At 36.1% G+C, this 21,857-nt stretch overlaps 1 protein-coding gene across 1 annotated transcript in view; it reads right to left on the bottom strand.

Annotated features, from left to right (window-relative positions):
- Nucleotides 1–2,759: 2,759 nt before the first annotated feature.
- The window catches only part of LOC125847602 (probable inactive ATP-dependent zinc metalloprotease FTSHI 5, chloroplastic), a 38,300-nt gene continuing 19,202 nt past the window's right edge, over nucleotides 2,760–21,857 (bottom strand). The window contains exons 10-19 of the mRNA XM_049527241.1: nucleotides 20,121–20,322; nucleotides 19,455–19,583; nucleotides 16,448–16,630; nucleotides 12,657–12,776; nucleotides 10,507–10,692; nucleotides 10,341–10,415; nucleotides 9,444–9,503; nucleotides 4,602–4,709; nucleotides 3,981–4,058; nucleotides 2,760–3,217 (exon numbers count right to left, since the gene is read on the bottom strand). Of these exons, the coding sequence (XP_049383198.1) occupies nucleotides 3,146–3,217; nucleotides 3,981–4,058; nucleotides 4,602–4,709; nucleotides 9,444–9,503; nucleotides 10,341–10,415; nucleotides 10,507–10,692; nucleotides 12,657–12,776; nucleotides 16,448–16,630; nucleotides 19,455–19,583; nucleotides 20,121–20,322 (1,213 nt within the window). The 3' untranslated portion in view covers nucleotides 2,760–3,145. The remainder of the gene's footprint in view (nucleotides 3,218–3,980; nucleotides 4,059–4,601; nucleotides 4,710–9,443; nucleotides 9,504–10,340; nucleotides 10,416–10,506; nucleotides 10,693–12,656; nucleotides 12,777–16,447; nucleotides 16,631–19,454; nucleotides 19,584–20,120; nucleotides 20,323–21,857) is intronic.

The following is a 21,857-nucleotide window of genomic DNA, read 5'->3' as shown; positions in this document are numbered from 1 at the left end:
TGACACTTCACTATGATACCCCATCTGTTTCAATTTATGTGACTTGCTTTTTGTTTTAGTCAGTCTAAAAAAGAATGACACATTTTAATATTAAGTAACAATTTAACTATAAAATATTTATTTTACCCTTAATTAAATGATTTACAGTCACACAAATTTATATCATTTATTTTGGACCACAAGTTTTAAAAGTTTTCATTTCTTTCTTAAACACCGTACCGAGTCAAACTACATCACATAAAATGGAACGGAGGGAGTATATATTTTTACCAATATACATTTTGAACGGAAATAAATGGTAAATGGTGTTCCACAAATTTAAGTTTGAATGGATTTTCAAGACAAGTTTTAGGGGGTAATATATGCCATTTTGCTTATAAGGAAAAGATAGGGAAAAAAAATAAAGAAAATTTGAGTTAATTCTCCTCTCCATGTAATTTAAAAAGAGGAAAAAAGTTTTTAATATTTTGAGAGATATTTGAAAATAGGAAATTTGGATAGTCTTTGTAATGAGTAAGTGTTTAGGTATAAATATAGGTAGTGGTCAATGTGAAATTGTTAAGGTATCGAAAATGTCGTGGAAGGCTGAACGTGAGTTTGGTTTTGTGAAATGGTTGACGAAGGATTTTAAAGGTGTAAGATTTGTTGAAAGTGATTTGAAATACCTTTACGAGAACATGGATCCTGTAGTGGCTGTAATAGCAGAGAGAGAAGGGGAGGTGATGATTCCTATTTGGGATTTAGACACTGGAGCTAACTATCTCTTCAAGTTGAAAAAGGATACTGATGGAGTTTTTGGATTATATGAAGATTGGATTGAACGTGTTGCTAAGCGAAGAGGATTTCAGGGAAATGAATTAATTGGTTTCTATGTGAATCAGGTGACTTTGGAACTCACATTTACAGTCATCAACACACCAAACAATGTTGTTGGAAGTTCTAAGTAGAAACTAACATCTTAATGTTAATTTCTCATTGCTGTCATTTTATTTCACAAAGCATGTACCTAGAATAACAATTCTATATCAATAATAACATGCATTAATATAATCTCTCTTTTATACTTTTTAGCTCTCAATTTCAACCTTGTATAGATGAAAATCTTTTTCACTTCCCTAAGAATATAAAATTACCTTAGCTTGAATGATTGGATTTGGGTCACACCTCAAATTTTGAGGAGCCCGACTGACACTAATGTCAAAACGATCCTATTCAACCATTTTTCAATGGCGCATAGCACCCACACGTACAATAAAAAAACATGTATATCTCAACTTAAAAATAAGCTCTCGACTGACAACCACCCTATGAATGGCTCTATGAAGAAAACAACTTGTTACCAGTATGCATTCTAGACTTCAAGAACTACGTGCTACCACAAGTTATAAGGGTCATCCGTCATTGTGGTCTTGACTCCTTAGTCCTTGTTGGACGATCAACTTTGTGGATCCACGACATCGGTGTCTCTTGCCTTGTTAAGGTATAGAGCGTCCTCCCAGGTGGGGGTACAGGTTGGACTCCGTTTGGCTCAACAGAGTATGTCGGTTATTAATAGCTTCCACAATTCAATTTTCAGTTATTGCATTAACCTTGTACTCAAGTATATGAGTCCTATACTTATCAATTGCATGTTGGTACTTGGTCAATGCATCATTTCATGTATTTCAGTTTCATGTACAGTTTTGCATCTCGGATTTATCATGTCTAGTTTATTAAATTGTAGTTCATATCTCTCATACTCAGTACTATCAAAGTGAGCTCTCAAACGACGAGCACCCTATGAATGGCTCTATGAAGAAAACAACTTGTTACGAGTATGCATTCTAGACTTCAAGAAAGGTCACGATTATAACTTACCTCTTATTGAATTTGCATATAGTATTAACTACCATTCTAGTATTAGGATGGCGCCATATGAGGCTTTGTATGGGTGAATTTGCATATAGTATTTACTACCATTCTAGTATTAGGATGGCGCCATATGAGGCTTTGTATGGGTGAAATGCAGATCCCCATGGAATAGTGCAAGGTGGGTTAGTCAGAGTTGATTGGACATGACTTAGTAAGTACATTGGGAAGTAGAGCAGATACGATGAAGATTCCATGCAATTCTCAGGGGTCTACTCAAGGCATCTTCGAGAATTGCATAGAGTTTCCATCATATCTACCTAGGCAAATAAAAATTCAATGAGATGGAATTAAATAAATTGAGGGCCAGAAAATAAAACAATCTTGACTTAGCAAGGATAAATAAGACGTACTAAACACAAGATTACGTTCCATTTTTTCAATACATCCGGTATTCAAAATCTATTGACTTGACTAGTCTAGATCTGCCTCGAGTTAATCCCTACAGTTCAAGTGCAAATAACAAGAATTTCTCCACTGGCAAAGTTTGAGCCCCAAATTTGTGATTAAGAGAAGGGTAACATTATATGTTCTACATAGCGGAGTTCATATCTATATCCACTTGGTATATTGACTCAGTTCAGATAAATTAATCACTCAGTACAAAAACATCCTTTTATGATTTCTTTTGTGGTGTATAATAATATCTAAACATCCATGTAACATACATGTATATGAATCTGGGGAAGGGAATTCACTATAAATCACTCGAAATAATTTCTTTTTTTAAAAAAATTAACTCGTAGATAATTTCTCTTAACAAACAAGATCATCACTGGAAGAGTTGTATCATAAGTTTGTTAAATCGATATACACGTTACAAGATTGAAGTGAGGCAATTATAAGTCTCATTTGAAAACCAATGATATTTTATGAGCTCAAGTAATTGTGTACAAAGAAAGGCAAAAGAACTCTTACTACTAAATACCAATTTCCTAGAATGAAATTAGCGAAGATACAACAAGAAAATATACAATTTCATCCAAAGATGAGAAGGAAAAATGAACGCAACCTCTTCTCAATCCGACTCTACAACCTGTAATACCGCTCAATCCAGCCCATACCCCGCCTCGTTCTTCTCCAAATCCTTTTCTAATCCCTCATGAAGAAAAAAAATATATAATGAAAGGAACTACATCTTCACATCAATAAATATGAATGTGTTAAAATTAATCAGATAAGAGGAACTGCAAGCATGAACTGATGGCTGGAAGGTGATACATGACGCAACTCCTATTTAATTTGCAGCTGTTAGAAACTCCATCGAAGAAGCTTTTCCATTCTCTTGTAGGAAATTTTCTAGCACGGGCTGCACAGGTAAAAGCTGTTATGTAAATTGGCATACAAAAAAGGGGGGTGGGTTATGACTTATAAGCATGCACGTATAACTGCCAAGTTTCAGGTTAAAGAAGGAATGGTTTTCTAGCATAATAATATAAATTCAAGAAAGGAGAAAAATTCAGTTAGGATTAAAAGCCCTGGATGAACCAGTGAAAGATAATTACCAAACTCTAGAAGCCTTGCACAATAATTATCAAGAATAATTATGGTATTATAGGCAGTAACTTAAGCTTAATGAGTAGACGATTTGTCTTTTCTCTTTGAAGAAATTCCCCCGAAGGACTTGTGGAAATCCAGCAATATTTGTTCATGCAGATCAGAAATGTTTTGTAGCTCATTGTATATCACTATCTCTTATTGTGTCAACCTATGACTTAGGATCTTAAACTAACTAGTATTCCTTTATTTCAACTGTCCTCTAGGTGTTATTTCACATCGAAACAAGCATCTGGATTGCTCTACGTACACTATACGATATTTCTTCATTGAACTACTTCTCAGGTTTATTTAGTCCATTGATAGACATTGTTAGAAGCTTGTCAGAAATCAACCTAGCATCATTCATTTTTTTCATTGAGCATATCTGATGGCGATTTCTCCCATATTTATTTAGAAACTCTAATCAAGTCCAGGGTTCTCTTTTTGTTTGTGGTTAGGTCAGCCAAAGGCTAACTCAGTGCAATTGTTATCATCTAAGAAATTGAAGAGTAGATGGTAGAATAAACTTATACCTCATTGTATGCTTTCGAAAGGAAGAATGGTTCTTTTTCATGCACCCCATCATTATCTGCAATAATTCTCTCCAGATCCTGCAAATTAAAAAAGAATAATGTCAATTAGGAAAACATAATTCAGAGATAGTCAGTAAACAGGAAATGAACACAAACTATGAGGTCATCTAACACGATATGTTGAGGGTTGATACTTGGTACGGACACTCACACTGTCTTTGAAAGACCAGTGGGTAAATCCTAGCTCCTAGCTAAGGATTCCTCTAGTATGTTGTTAACTACCAGTGTCAATAAGAGTTTTCTCTTCTCTTCTTCTATTTCCACAGACATTTATCCAGGAATTATTAGAAAATGAATCCGGGTCTGGCTTTATTTAATCATTGGGGACTCACTTTGGTGTTGTCAACTTGTCATCTGCTAAGGGCAAAGCAAGATGACAAGAATTACAAAAAAAACCATACTCATGCAAAATAGTATGCCAAAGGAATGCTATCCCAACCAAAAGTCTCAAACTGTTAAGACCCAGAGGCACCATAAAGAACATCATTTTGTCCAGGACGAACTTTCAGAATGCAGAATTAGTTTTTGCAATTTCAAACACATACTTCTACGTCAGCTTACCTTTCTTGTCAAGACTTCATACTTGAGCAGCTCCTCTACAATCTTCTCTAGCACTTGTCGATTTTTCTGAAGCATGCCTTTTGCTTTATCATAAGCCATATAGTACATCTGTACCAAATAATCAAGGCAGGATGATTATTGGGTTAAGGAAAATACTGCTCTATGACTATACAAGCAAGCAACATCACTTTTAAGTAACTCTATCAGAAGATAATTTCTGAATTTCATCAGTATAGGGCATATTACATCAGGTTTTTAAAATTTCAACTATCTTATTCAAGAGCATTAAACTTTCAGGATACTGGTAGCAGTTGGTTTTCTTTAATTCTGGCTGTTAGACCAGCAAGGCTTTGTTCTATGTTGCAATCTGATAAGATCAATCCTTATTCGTGCACATGTAAGTCATGTTCCTCCAATTCTGTTAGAATCTTGTAAGTATTCTAGAATTTTGTAAATATAGTATATACATCTGCTGGGATCAATAAGCTTGATTTACTTCCTGTAACTATGTATTTTTATTTTTATTTTGAAAATTGGTAATTCTGTAGCTATGTAATTTAATTCTCTTCCCTTTCTTAGAACATGTAAATTTAGCTATTTAAACCTCAATAGCTTGAGGGAATAATGAAGCAGTGTTTTTCTCTCAGCAACTCTTACTTGTTTCATTTTCACATGGTACCAGAGCCCTTGTGAGGTAGTCATTGTGCATCTTACCGGTGACGCCAGGAAGAAGAAAAAACATCATCACCATGTCATATTCTCCAGCAAATGTCACTGCATCACTTTCCCTGAGGGTTGTACATCAACCGACGCCACTAAGGAGGTTGAAATCCTCCGGCAACGAGATTCCAGAAACCCAGCCCCAGAGCTACTTTTTTTTTTTTTGAGAAGGTAACAGTTTTTGTACAACTATTTGCTGCATAAAAACTACAGCTATCCATACTTACAAGGAAATATAGGAAGATGTACTAAGCTATAACCTACTTACAGAGATCCACAGAGATCCTAGAACATCAATAAAAGATTCTATGTCTTCCATATATTCATGTTTACACCAAAAATAGAAAAGGGCTAGGCACTTCATCTTCAGTTTCTGGATAGAGCTATGATTGTCTTCAAAACACCTTTGATTTCTCTCTTTCCAAACTGTCCACCAAATGCAAGCAGGGATAATCTTCCATCTTTCTTTCTGTTCCGACTGACAGCTATATTTGTTCCAGCACTCCAACACTTCAAGTGTATCTCTTGGCATCACCCAAATGATCCCTTTTAAATTAAGGAAAATCCTCCAAAGTTGTCCAGTTAGCTTGCAGTGTAAAAAAAGATGGTTGATTGTCTGATTCTTCTCTGCACATATAACATTTAGAGCATAAGTGGAAACCCCTTTTCTTGAGTCCCTCATGAGATAGGACCGCTTTCCTGCCCCAGAGCTTCCACACACGTGCACACACCAGGAAGTCTTTCGATATTTCTGAAGAGGTTACCTCATGTGCAGGCACATGAAAGATCTTTCGACTACTTGTACTTTCCAACGAGAATCTATCACATGTGGGTTTCGCCTCTTCAAAGTTCAATCTACCTCGACCCATCCACTTACCGTTGCATTCTACCACCAGAGCTCCATTTCAAGAAGGTCAGTCCATTTTCCTGCGAGGTACACTGTTCTGGCAAGAAATTTTCTGGTTTTTGGTTACCTCATCCACTGTTTCCAGCACTTGAGATCATAACTAGATACTCCCTCCGTCCCTATTTACTTGTCCATATTTCCTCTTTTAGATGTCCCTATTTACTTGTCCATTTTGACAAATCAAGAAAGGACAAAAAAAAATTCCTATTATACCCTCATTTAAACTTCTTGAAAATTTAAACTTCCTCCAACATTGATTAGTTATCTTGAATAAATTTATTTTGGAATCATAATTAATAAGGGCAAAATTGTAACTTTACTATACTAATCATTGTTGCCTTAATATGTGTGTCATTTCTAAAGTGGACAACTAAATAGGGACGGAGGGAGTAACATTTATTCCCATGAACTGATATTTTTGGAGTTGAAACTCCTTTGATTCATTGAAAACGTACCTTGAATCAGATGCTTTTGGTTCTAAAACTATGGTTACGAGTAACTCAAACCAAGTGATTACCACAAAACCATTGGTAGATACTAGATAGTGCAAACTACCTATCCGGATCCTCCTCTAACAATTAAGATGCAGAAGACAAGGCATTCAAGATCACCTAATCAAACAAACTATGGATATTGAAGAGAAGGTTCAAGGAGAAGGAGAAAAGATTGGTGCTCAATTGTGTGGCCTCTTATGGAATTCAAAGGAGAAAAGATTGCTGCTCAATTGTGTTGCCTCTTATGGAAGTCAAATGAAAAAAGATTGATGCTCAATTGTGTATCCTCTTATGGAAGTTTATTGATTCTAAATTGATGCTCCTGTTTCATCCATTCTAGACCAACTTTAAAGTTAGGGAAAAGGATCGTGCTCTACACACAAATGACACCTCTCGCTTAGTTTATTTTTAAAACTGGAAACTTGTATGTATAAATAGACAAAACAGTACATGGGTTGTACTGAAACCATATTTACAATTTAGACTCTAAGGAAATAGATTTCTCCATCCGAAATAGTACCTAGAACATCAACTATATCAACAGAATCCTCTGAATAAATCTGTTTACACCAAAAACCCAAAAGCAGAAGGCAATTCCATTTGATCTTGTGCAATGGATTACTCAAATCCCCAAAACACTTTGAATTCCTTTGTTTCCAGATTGTCCACCAAATGCTTGCAGGGACAATTCTCCATACGCTCCTGTCTTCTACCTGGACTCCTGCTTCCTCCCAACCATGTAGAACTTCAGTGATCTTAACAGGCATTATCCAAGAAATGCCTCTAAGACTAATGAAAAGTCTCCAAAGCTAAACTGTAATTTTGCCGTGTCAAAATAGATGATTCACGGTCTCTGCTTTCTCTACACAAAGAAAACACTTTGAGCATTGAGTTATATCTCTTCTTGCCAGAGCTATGTCCCTTCAATCTGAGCAAATCAGTCCCCTCTTGAAGACCACTGAAGGATTCCAATGTGTTGTAAAATTCTGTCACCCTCTGTATCTCCCAATAATTTTGCATTCTTCTGAACCATCCTTACTCTCTCCTTATTTCTGCCATGGTCTTGCGTTGACGCACCACAAAGTTGACTATGTCAAGAAATCTCTCCTGATGACTACCATTCCCTGGCCAGTTGCCTTTCCAAAAAAGAGTTTTATTTCCATCATTCACTTTGATGAGTGAGTTGTCCTTCAAAAAAGTCCAGTGAGCCCTAATGGATCTCCATAGACTGACCCCATATGGAGCCTCCCAATTACCAGTATCTGAAGTGAGTAATTGTCCTTGTCGAGACTCACCCCTTTCTATAGCATAAATATTCTCTCCCCCTGTATTTTGAGATACTGACCTTTCTTCCTGTACCGACTTCACTCCCATTGTTGTGATGTCTTTGTTTCCCCCAGCTACTTCAAGAACTACTGTCTCCAAAGAGGTTTGTGCCCTTGCATGCATCTCTGTTTATAAGAAGAGCAAATGGCTGGTTCTTCGAGGAAGGAATCAACTTTAAAACCTTCTTTGGACTCCGTTTGTATATCATTTAAAATATAAAGGCCCACTAAATCAGGCCCAATTACTCTACTTTTTGGCTTCTGACTGGGTCCCAAAATAAAGCCCAATCTTGAGAAAACGGAATTTAACTCCTGAACTTGCAAGTCATGTGACTTTTCCACTTTAGAAGCCCCAGTTGTATTACAAGTACACATTGACTTTCTCCTGTCAAAGCCTAATTATTAGGGATTTCCGGTACTTTTTTTGTCAGCAGAGTTTGATTTTGTCCGGAGGATATTAGGAGATGAAGGAAACACGGTCTCTGTAGGAACTCCAGCGACTTCTCTGGTTGTCATCAATACCATTTCAAACCTGGGTTCTTCTCTACCCATATCAGTACAAAATATAGAACAACTCTTTCAATGACAACCTCATTGGGAACTTTCCGACCATTACTGGCAACTAAGATTCTAGGCCATTTTAGATGGTTCTTGAGCTTCATGGCTATCCAATGTTTTACAACTATCACTTTGTTGGAGGAAATAAAACATTGGTCCTAGATTGTAAAACAAAATGACCACCAACAACAACTAAGCCTCAATCCCAAACAAGTTAGGATTGGATATGAATCCGCAATAATCACATGTCTCCATTAGGGCAACATTGTACAAAATACACTTCTAAAACCAAATAACCAACTGGCATAGCCAAATGATCAACTGACAAAAATATTCAACAAGTCACTCACCAGATTAACAAGCTTCCTACATACAACAGGCATGCACCCAACCAAGGAAGAGTATTGTGAGTGTACTGGGTTGAACTTGTATCTAAATAAATGCGCAAATACAATATTGTGACATGAGTGTCCTACATATACATTTATTCAAATACCTGAACTTAACCTTTGTTTTCACGCATTCTCCAAATCTTTTCTCTTATTTCTTATCAAAAATGTTAAGAAACCCCCTGATAACACGCCCAAGCACACTAAGACTACTATATGTACAGTTCAGCTAAAGTCAAGCCAGATGGAGGGAGCTATAAGAGGTCAAAATGACAGTTCTTCAACAACCTTACTCTTGCAAAGATTAAGTACCATTTGTGGCCCATAGTACCATTTAAGCAAGAAAATTTTATACATAGAATCCTCATAGAACAAGAAAATAATGTTTTCATATCATCAATCAAAAGGACCAGAGAGTATTACACTATTACTCATAGGCAACTTCATACCTTTTCCACTTTTGCAGCCATCTCATATTCAAAATGGTTTCCCATACTCAAAGTCGTGACCTATTCAGATCAGCAACATGGAAAAGAAGACGATAAGACAAAAATATATCAATGAAATAAACAAATTGGTCGCGCACCAAGATATACAATGGCAGTCAGTACTTTATGTTTGGCAAATGTTTGTACAAGCACACATCTATAAGAACAAGTGTTAAACGACATTGGGTTCCCATTTCCATGTGCAAACTTTCGTGGAAGAGATGTGGTTCACTCATTAACATAGAGGTGAATGATTTTCTAGTTTGCTTCCACCCCCAACTGTTTGCAGCCAAGGTCATCATAGCAAAGAACTTGATGTGGTTCGCAAGGTGACTAGTAAAATTTCATTAATATGTCTAGGGAAAGAGAAATGGTTCACAAAAACTATGACATATCTAGCTATAGTGAAGATGCAAAGGGGCAGTATTACCAAAAGCAAAAATTGCAATAAAGCTCTAAGGTCCGTTGGGGCTTTAAACGCAAACAAAGTGTGGGTTTTAATGAAAAAAGGTGCAAATGGAGAAACAACACAAATATATATGTTTAGTGCAAGAATAAATTATAAGCATGAATGACAAATATATGAACCAAAGAAATTGAAAAAAGAAATCCAATAAAGTAAAATATCAATTGTTTAGGGTTGCCTCTTCAAACAAGGCTCATCGGCAAGGAAACGTATGCCTTAGAACCTTGATGATGACACTGAAGTACACATTAAGTGAGGCAAAGCGCTCAACACGTTTTGAGCCTCGCTTCATGGCTTAAGGGCGCTTTAAGCGCACCTTTGACAACAATGAAGAGGGGAAATATATTGAATGAAATAAAAGATCATGCGGACGGGAAAATAAAGGTAAATACCGAATTGCCATGATGGTAAATTGTAGGACTATCATCAGGGCCCCAACCATACTGAATCACCATCCTTGTAGCTATCTGTCACAAAATACAATAAATTATTAGGTCCCAGTATCCACAGCAGCATACATGAGAGAATTATAGTTCAAGAGGGAAGAGTCTGTACAACCTCTTCAGCCTGCTTCAGCTCTGAAGAAGAAAGAATGTTTTCTTCCCCAAATGGCAGCAATAGCTGGGCCGCAACATAAGAACCAAAGCAAAAAACTAGTCTCTTTTCCAGATATGATCTTGATTCAACATTCCCACTGATGGAACCTTCATTTTTAGCTTTGGTGATCTTTGTACACCCAATTCCCTGAAATCAGCAGGAACTTTGTATAAGTCAACATATTCCAGGACACACCAAGCACACAATCCAATGAGGCAATATTACATGGATTTAGGTATGAGTATTAGTTGTATGCACACCTACGAGACACCAAAATATATAGGGTAAAATCCCTAAGGAGTTAGTGGGAGTGTCAACTTACAACTCACCAAACCTTATGCCAGACTGCTCAAACCACAGGGGCAGAAAAGAAGATTTGTTACTTGAAAAGCTGCAGGAGGATAATGCGAATAAATCAACCCCCGGGAGAGAGTTTCAGTACTGAATATGCTCTCTCACAAGGGTAAAAAGAATGTACATAAACGCTACGTTCACAATTTACATTCATCCTTTTTAGTTCATTAGTTTATCACAACTCTCACTGTATAAAGCTTCTCATTACAGGTAAAATGGGTAAAATAAAAAATTTAAAGTTAAATTGTTTCCAAATATAGAAATGTGTCATTTTTCTTGCAACAGACCTATAAGGAAAGTGTCACATAAGTTGAAACAGACGGGGTAATAAAAAGGAAAGTGTGTGACATAAAATGGGGCCGAGGAACAGTGATCCTCTTACAATCCAAGTGCTTGATATTGTTAGAATCTCGTAGATATCCTAGAATATTCTAGGATCTTGTAAATATAGTATAGCTTGATTTATGAACTTCAAAATGCTCCCAGGCTCCATTCCCAAGGTTCACATCTGAGGTCCCTTCCGGGCCTCTAGAGTCCATATACTGGTGATATTCAATCACCAGAATCCACCATTTCTTCCCTTTTCTTCAGCAACATTTTCCTTTCTTTCAGTCATGGGAGACGACATCTTTTACTTTGCGGTAGGTTTATTGTACGACATAACGAGGAAGGTGTCTAGAGCAGAGACATGGTACAATTGGGTTGAAAGAGGTTGCAATGTGATGACAAGGGCGAGCTTCAGCCAGAAGACAATGTAATGGATAGTTCATGAGTGGGAAGTTTCATGACCATTTTTGAGCATACTTTTGTTGAAGGACTTCGACAAATTTGGTCGATACAGGAAAGCAGTAATAATCAAATTCCTGAGTGGACAATCAATTCAGGATGGTTTGGATATTGCAATCAAAATAACGAACTTCATAAATGTCAAAGCAAAAGAGGGCAGTTACATTAGCACATCGAAATACAGAAGAGGGATTGTTATATGCAGACACTGTCAGTAACAATAAATGGACTACAAGAGAAACAAATGTTGCTAGATCCAATTCCATTCACAAAGTAAAATGAAACTGTTTAGTATCTTTACTTTTTTGGTGTAAACAATAATGTATAGTGGATGTAGATCAAATTTGTAATTTTTGTGATGAATTTTGAAGGTGACCAGCATATCCTAATGCTGAAGAATACAAACTTACAAATTCTCAAAAAAAAATGTCTGTAAGCATCACAAACCACCACTCCACACCCACCACTGTCAGTCACCACCACCACCACCAACCATCTCAGCAATCAAACTACCACCACCAACTTTCACCATCACCATCAGCCCCTACCAGCAACCACCTCTAACAACACAACCACCTCCACCACAACGCTGGCAGTCCGGTCGGACAATTACTACCACCTTAAACCTAATATGTTGTGGATATAATATCGAAATTACTTTATTTTGAAATTTATATTTACTAACTTTTTGATAAAAATAAATTATAAACATTTAATATTGAGAAGACATAGTCTTAATTATTCAGTATTTAAATCTAAAAAACATCTTTATATTTAAATGTATATTCAGATTCAGACATCTTAATCTTGAAAAAAAGAACGTTGCCTTAGTGTGACTCTTACTCTGTAGAACCATCACTTCTCTCATAGATTAATAACATTGGTTCAATAAGTTTCTCTTGCTTCTCTTTTAAAGTACAATCACACTTATCATAACAAACAGCTTCTAATGAAAAAACAGAATACAGTACCTCCCAAGAGAAAGGCTCAAGCCACAGATTATCCACAACATCAAAGTTTGGTAGAAGAAGAGCAATTAAACTCCGACCTGCAGCCCAAACAGCATGTGGAAATTTTGTTTCCATTGTCCACTACAAAAAAGATTAAACAAACAGTCAATTCATGTTGAGTCACACATGAGGAACAATAAAGATGTTTTCAGTATAGGCAGTTTTAATTGACTATTAGCTAAAGATAACTCTGCTTTAGAAATTCTAGAGCTAGCTAATCTTTAGTTAACAAAGTTGCTGAACTACTAACGAGACTGAAGATTTCACTTGAACTCCCTGGCGCTTGAAATGCTTTTATTGATGAGAAGAAATTCTTTTTTTTGAAACTGGTTGAGAAGCAAATTCTTGATGTCGTTTTAATTGCAAAAGAACTAACTAATTTGAGAGAATTGAATGGAACTGCTGGTACTATTATGCTGGCTAGACTTGGAAAAAAAGGTATTATTACACTGATGGAGTTCACTAATTAAAAGATGGGTTCCACGAAAAATATAGAAGCTGGATTGGAACTGCATATCTATTGTCAGATTCTCAATCCTCCTACTAGATATCTTTGAAAGTGCTAGGGGTTTTAGTAGTGATGACTCCCTATCTTATGTCTCCCTCTATGATGGAGGAAGACCACTAGATAAAGCAGCAGAGGGTGGATATCTGAAGGGGCTCAAACAAGAATATGGACAAGGCTAGCAATAGCTCACCTCCTCAAATATGAAACCTTACTTTTTGTGTGATACTGTTGAAAATGAACAGATAGAGTATATCGGCAAGCAGTCATGAGGCTGGTTAATCTAAAAGGACTGACATCATCCAAGTGTGAAAGCGCAGTTTATCAATTGGTTAAGCATATCCAACAGGTTTAATCTGAATTAATCCATCTATTTTGTTCTTCCTGTTGGTATTGCCTCAAAGATGTTTAGGCTTGAAATCCATTACTTCATAAGTTTAAGAACAAATGGATTCCTCGCAGAAAAAAAAAATATTAGTCAAAAAATATTAGTCCAATGGAGGTAAAACTGTTACAATTTTACAAGCACCTTATCTGTTTTACCAACCTACTGCATGTCCCTTTCTGGATTCTTGCCTCACTGGCAAAAAAATTAATCAGCTCTACAATTTCAGAAGTGATGGAACCTAGGGGTTTGTTTGGAAAACCACCTGGTAGTTGGAACTAGTGTAATTAGTAATTACACTATAGTAATTATGATGACTTGTTTGTTTGTCATAATGTAAATACAGTGCAATTACAAGCGTATTGCTTGGTTGCAAAAGTATAATTACAAAGTTAACTTAAATTTTGAAATAAAAGTTAATTATGAAAAATTAGAAGTTAATATTTGACAAATTTGTGCCTTTACAAATAATATTAAATTAAGTATTTAAGACACATTTATTTCTTGAAAATATATTAATAAATAAATATATATATTTGTAACAAATGTAGTAAAAAGAATTGATATATAAAGTAACAATATCTAATTTAATTAATTATAAAAGCTAAAAAGTACACATTTTATAATAACATCATGAAATGCAAATTTGCCAATAAAAAAAAATATTATAAATAATGCCATAAAATTATTCAAATGTTTTGACAAAAGAAATAATCTATCAATTCTAACTAAAAATGAATGACAACCAATATGAAATAACTAGTCAATAATGCTAAAGCAATAAATTGGAACAAAAGGAATAGCATAAATTAAAAAAAAATAACATAATACTCTTACATCAAACTCCAAGATAACATAAAATAAGTTCCACCATAACTTAAGTAAATATAATTCAAAAGAAAAAAGAAACATAAGTCTATAATCTCATTCAATAGCAAAATTCTACTTTAATTCAAACACTAGAATAACAACGGAGTTATGCTAAATGAAGAAAATAAAAAAAAGACCAATTACGTTGAATCGCAAAAAGGAAAGGTTGGGAAATTAGAAGAAAGGAAATGAAAGATAAATAATGTAAAATGAAAAAAAAATAAAAATCAAGAAGTAAAAAAAAATAGAAAAGAAATTAAAATATAAAAAAAGAGATATTAAAAAGTAATACTGCAATTACATCACGTAAATTACACCCAATCCTCAACCCCACTTGAGAATTGGATAGTGTAATTACACCCTTCCAATTACACCCAATTCCCTTCTAACTTGGTAATTACTTGATCAAACAAACATGTCAAACTGTGTCATTACATTCAATTCCAATTCCCTTGTGGCTTTCCAAACATGCCCTAGAGGTTCAACAGGGAACCATTTGGTTGCTTTCAAGGTGATCGACTAACAAGGCTAAGATAATTTCTCAAATCTTTCTAAATTTTTCTATTTAGTATTATCCCCTGCAAAGTGCCTAAGGAATTCATCAACAAGTGATGCCAAGCAGTGTTCGACAACCATTTTTTGATAGTCATAATTTTATTGATGTTCTGGAGAAACCAAAGAAAATAGAGGACCTAGAGAAAATCTGATCATCTTCTGTAGAGATGGAGGAGAAGTGGGAATTAAAATGCATAGTTTTTGGTCTCTCAAGTTGTTATAGAGTCATTATGATTGGCCAAATAGAGGCAAAAAGACTTGATTGGTGTTTGAAGGGAAAGAAAATTCTGCACTTCTTAACGAGATAACTAATATTGAAACATATTTTGGAGCACAGACGATATTCCATCAAATAGAGATGATTCACTAGCTTTTACAGAGCTTCAATTAATCACCTGTGAAAAAGAGTCCTTTTTTTAAAAAAAACTGGTAACTTAAAAAAAAGAGTGTCTTTTGATGTTCATAGATCGATAAGACAAGATCATGTGTATCATAAAGAGCAGAAATTGACAATCTTGTAATATAAGGGTGGAGAGGTCTCAAAGCCACATGTACCAGCACAGGAAACTCAGTTGAATCACTTTTTGGATAGTGCTGGCTGCAGCAAAACAACCGCTCATGTTGGAAGTGAAGGGAGTGGCAACCAAGGGGGCAGCACTGGGAAAATAGCCCCACATGAACTCATGCATTAGAATTAAGGAGCGAGTGGAAGACTTAAGACTTCTCCCTCCACCTTTCAAAAACTTGCTCTACATTTCCTTGTTTATTCTAATTTTCGTTGATTTCCCATTATACTGCGGCCTTGTACAGTCGATTCACTACAATTTATGCATATGTTCGTTGTTAGAGGCTTCTCTACTTGTTACATTCAAATCATCAGCTTACGTGATTAGAAGGAAACTGGGAACCCTACAAAAATGATTCCATATAGTAACAGAAAAAGTTGTCCTATTATGATCAAGGGAAGGTTTCATTTTAGTTTCATTTCCTAGTACATCAAGAGGCCACAATCATCCCTCAAACAAAAAATATATGATCTAAATGCTACTCCCTCCGTTTTAATTTGTTTAACCTACTTTTCTTTTAGTCTATTTCAACAAGAATGACCCTTTCCTTTTTTAGCAACTCTTTAATTTCAACTTTTCAAATGGCATGTTTAATACCCACAAGAGTAAAGGGCATTTTGGTATATTTCACATATCTTTAATTTTAGACCACAATATTCAAAAGTCTTCTTTACTTTCTTAAACTCCATGCCAAGTCAAAATAGACCCAACAAATTGAAATGAAGGGAGTATTACATATAAACCAAAAGGCAATAAACAGGAAGCCTAGGTGTAGCTTTACTACTAAGCGAAATACAGTAGCATACAGGATGTCTAATCATTCATCAAATAATGCATACTGACAAAGGAAATCACAAATGGGAATGCTTACATCAAGAGGAGGATTTAGCAATTCAATTCCATTGCTTATTTGACCATAAGGCTCCATTAGATCAACAACACTTTCTAAATCCTCTTTCGTCAATGTCAATCCAAGATGATTCACCAGCATTCTACTAAATTGCTTTACAGCTTTGGTCTTCCTTAACCATTTCGGGACAAGGCTGCTGAATGTCTGCAGAACAGCAAACCAATTATCCAGTTGAGAAAAATGCCTAGTTCTTTTTGTACGCATAAACTCAGCAGTGAAGTTTAAACATTGAGATATGTTATGGAGTATATACATAACAATAGAAGAAAATAAATGTGTTGAAAATCAGCCCAAGGTAGCTGAACATGGTAAAACTGTCGTACAAAGAAACTTCATCAACTTTACCTTCCGAATCCTTTGCAAATATCTCAATGTGTCAGTGTCTTGATGTCATCATCATAAGATTGGTTTAAGAGATCCGGGAATTGTTTATAAAAAAGATCGGTTTTTAAGAGATTTGTTCGCATGAAGTTCAGGACTTTAATGTATATCATCAGTAGAATGAGGATGTCATAGATGTCACATTGATTTTCTGTGGTGCTGAAAGATCACAAGTGATACAGCTTAACCTAACTTTGTTTATTTTTTAAGCTATTTCAGGTTTACACATGAATATGCTAAAGAGCACTATCTACCCAGTGAATGAAGTTATAAACCTGGAGGAGCTGGCTGATATCATGGGATGTAACATTGGCTCATTTCCTTTCACATACTTGGGTCTTCCTCTGGGTGATCAGTATAAATCCACAGAAATTTAGACTGGGGTTATTGAAAGTTTGAGAAGAGGATGGCAACATGACAAATGCAATATCTCTCCTTTGGTGGCAGAGTAATACTTGCCAATAGTGTTCTAGACAGCTTACCTACTTATTACATGGCCCTGTTCCCAATGCCAACTGAAGGTTATATGACAGATTGACAAGATAAGAAAGAACTTCCTCTGGGAAGGCAACAGGGAGAAACACAAATCTTATCTCATCAAATGGGAGAAGGTCAAACAACCAAAATACCAAAGAGGTATTGGCATTAAGAACCTTGCAGCCCACAACAAAAGGATGATGATGAAGTGCCTTTGGAGATACAACTTGGGAGAGGCAGGACTCTGCAAAGATGTTATCATAGCTAAGCATGGAAGGCTGAATCAATGGTGTACAGATATTACTACACCTCCTTATGGAGTGGGACTGTGGAAGGCTATTAGGGTGTTGTAGGACACATTTGATCAGAATGTTAACTTTTTGGGCAATGGTTCCATCCTAAAATTTTGGACAGACAAAGGGCTTGGTAATAACACTCTTCAGGAGGATTTCCTAGATCTGTTCAGAATTGCTCAAGATCCCAATCCTGTTATTGCTGCTAATAGAGAAGGGACCAACTGAACCTGATATGTAGAAGGAAAATGCACGATTGGGAAGTGAATGATCTGGTAGATCTGTTTGCTAGACTACAAAATTGTCACATTAATCCCCAGGCATTTGATAAGCTCAAACGGGGACACCAAAAAGGAGTTCAAACAGTCAAGGAAGGGTAGCAACAGTTGTGCTCTAGGAACCCCATGATAGATAACTGGCCCTGGAAACTCATTTGGAGGACCAAGCTACCTCCTAAGGTTGCTTGTATTACCTGGACAGCTCTATATGAGGCATGTCTCACCCAAGACAACATAAAGAAAAGGAAAATCAAGCTCCCAAACAGATGCTATATGTGCAAAAAGAGGTTGAAACCCCCAGACACCTTCTTCTTCATTTTTTTTTAAAAGTGACCTTCATTGTGAGGTGGCCTCAGAATTATGGAGCATGTTTTTTTTGTGCCTCTGGTCTCAATTGGACCACCCCCCCCCCCTCACAATTAAGGATGTTTCTGAGAGTTGGAGCCTATGGAAAGTTGACAAAGCCATCAAGAAGATCTGGATCATGCTTGTATTTTTCTTGTGTATTTGGTTAGAGAGGAATAGGAGATGCTTTGATAGAGAGCCAACTGCTTTAGGCATTTGAAGGCTAGGTGTATTGCAAATTTGTTTAGTTGGTCCAACTTGTATCCCGCTGAGAATGCAGAACAACTTCATTAACTCACTAGTTCTGGCTTAGATAGTTTGTATAGTTAGCCAGAGACTTTTTGTAAGCTCAAATACCATATCTTATAATTCTTGCATCTTCTTGATGCTGTTATTATTAGCACTTACTTTATCAAAAATGCTGATGATGTTGTAGATGTTCCCTTTTATCATGTTCTTAAAATTCTCAGAATCTACAAATTAATGTTCAGTATAGGAAAGAGCAACGAGATCCATGGTCATCTCACTTTCTCACTTTCTCCCTTTTCTACTTTTCTCGTAGTAGACTCACGGATAGAATCTTTTCTTGTTCGCCTTTAAGTGTGAGCTTACAGCTTGTAACATATTGTCATGAGACTACTAGGCAGCTGTAGCCAATCCTACTGACAGGCATTATAGCTTCGATAAGTGAAAATGTTTCTAACACAACCTTTACAGACACCATCAGATATCCATTTCAAGATGTAAAAATCCCAATTATTACTTTTAAAATAATTACTCACTGGAGATAATGTATCTACAAGAAGTTCAAGCCCCATTATATTTGCAGCATTCTTCAAAGAATGTGCAAAGAGTTGAGCTACTCATGAAAGTGAACAACAGATAACAGTATAGATGAAGAAAGCATCTCACATGATGGGGAGTGAACATTAAAACAAAAAGTGAGGCTTGTCAAACGAGAAGCCTGTTAACTCTCACAGCCTATTTCATGATACTGTTAGCTGTCTCATATTAGAAAGTTTTTTCACTACGTGCTCTTTTTATTTCATGTTTAAGCATATTTACTTCCTTAAAATGAAAATTATGTTCTCTCTTCTTTTGGATCCCTTCACATTCAAATGATAGCTTAATTCTCTGAAAGGAGCTTGAAGTACATGCTGATACAGTGTAGTATTTTAGCATTGCAGTAATTACCGCAAACCAGCTGCAGTAGGTCATAAGCTCATCTATGTCCAGGAATTTGCTTCTAAAGGCACTACCTTCCAAGGCCACGGGCACAAGTTTCAGTTCACTTGGACGCAAAAGAGCTGTTTTCTCTGCAACCTGTTAGGCAAAAGTAGCAGTTTTAAAAAAAGATCAGTACTAAATTTGACAAAGATCTTCTGTGCTGCACTTAACATATGACAACAATCACTTTTAAACCAGTTGAAAACAGAAGAAGAAAGCAAAGAGTAATCAACATAAGATTTGCAAAGATGCACTAACTTGTGACCCTGTAATATGTAATAAAAATCACGAAGAACTACCAATATAGGTTTAAATTGTTGCTGCGGAGACACTACCACAAAATCTTAAATCATTTCTAGTTCAGGTAATCAGAAATCCAAGTAAAGAGAACTTAGTATACATGAGAAATTAAGCATCCCCATGCATGATCTAGGTTGATTCTCTATCCCCATATGATCAAGAAACTTCTCAAATTAGAAAAGGTGCTGTTTAAGAAATGCTTTCAGAGTTAAGTAGCCTGAGCTTCTCTTCAGTTCAATAAACTTGAAGGGCCTGTATGATCCTCTGATGAAAATGAGAACTAGTGAGTTCAAGAAGAGTTGAGTCTGCAGATAAGAGACCAAATAAGCGCACCTTTCTCCAATCTACAAAATCTATAAGCTCTTCATCCATAGTTCCTTTTGCAGCTATCCTAAGTATCTTTTCTCTTTCAGCTTGAGTAGGCCGCTGAAGACGGAATATCCTATCCATACGACCAGGACGCTGCAAGGCCTCATCGATTTGCTTTAGATTTCTAGTAGTAGCCATCAAAACCACCCCATCCTGTTTTTCAAACCTGCAACATAAGATAGTACGAGAGAATAGTAAGAAACTAAACATGAAGATGCAATTATTTCAGTACTTAGATTATACTATGACCAATTACAAGTAACAAGACCCAAAGTATGTCCTAGTTACAGTTTATAATATGTGAAAATCCTTTAGAAGAACAAGATCCAGCACAAAACTGATGCCCTTGCTTGCAACATAAACGTTTGGGATATATTATCTAAAAACCATTACCCCCTCCATCCAAATTTAGGGTGTTTGACTAGGCACGGAACTTAAGAAAGAAAGGAAGACTTTTGACATTTCTGGTCCAAAACAAGCCATAGATACTTGTGTTATTATATATCTTCTCATTGAGGATAAATGAGAAGTTTAAAGTCAACTTGTTTCTAAATATGAAAGAATGACATTCTTTTTTGGAACAGATTAAAAAGAAAAGTATGACACATAGATCGGGACAGAGGAGGTACTACAACAAAGGGGAGATCAAAATTTATTTGTCCAAAGCAAAATCAAGTGTGACATTAGGAAGTCACACTTGAGGTGACCAAAGAGGTGACTACTCCTTATGGGGTCAGCCTTTGGAGGTCCATTAGGAATCTGTGGAACGAATTGAAGTACAACTCAAAGGTGAAAGTTTTTGATGGGAGAAAGACCATGTTTTGGAAGGATAATTGGCATGAGAAAGGAAACTAGGATGAATTATTTCCTGATGTTTACAACTTAGTTACATTTCAGTAAGGGTTTATAGCAGATTTATGGACACTACAGGGGTGGAACTTCAACTTCAGAAGACATCTAAAAAACTGGGAAGTTCAGAGAGTAGCTGAATTTCTCAACACAGTGGAGCCTTCCAATGGACTTCAGACAAGAGAGGATATTCTATGGTGGACAGGAAACAATAGAGGAGTATAAAGTTAATAGAGCTTATAAGCTGATGGATCAGTCAAACCAACAAATTACAAATTGGCCATGGAAACAAATATGGAAAAGCAGAATACGCCATAAAGTATCTTGTTTTGTCTGGTTGTTGGCCAAGGAAGCAGCTCTTACTCAAGACAATGTCATGAAGAGAGGAATAACCTTATGCTCTAGATGCTTTCTTTGTGGGGAGACTTTAGAGACTGTTAATCATCTGTCTCATCATCTGTTTCTACACTGCAAGTATACTCAACAATTATGGAGTATCTTTTTGAGTATCAAAGGCATCTCCTGGACTATGTCTAGGAAAGTTTCTGAGGCTTTAAAGAGTTGGGAGGAAGCAAGAGTACTGGCAAAAGAGAGAGGCAGATGGAGACTTATCCCTGCTGCAATATGGTGGGCAATATGAAAAGAGAGGAACTCTAGGTGTTTTGAGAGCATAGAAACCAGTGTGCAGAAAGTAAAGCTCAATTGCATTTTGCTATTATGTTTTTGGTGTAATTAGTTATACTCAAATGATGCTCTCTATAATTGATGTTTTAGACTCAATTTAACCAGAGAGCAGTAAGAATTGGGGTCATTTGTATATAAGGTTTGGTTGTACTGTTTTGTGATATAATA

Source organism: Solanum stenotomum, chromosome 12, assembly GCF_019186545.1.
Source record: "Solanum stenotomum isolate F172 chromosome 12, ASM1918654v1, whole genome shotgun sequence".
Lineage (NCBI taxonomy): Eukaryota > Viridiplantae > Streptophyta > Magnoliopsida > Solanales > Solanaceae > Solanum > Solanum stenotomum.
This window is presented reverse-complemented; position numbering and strand designations above follow the sequence as displayed.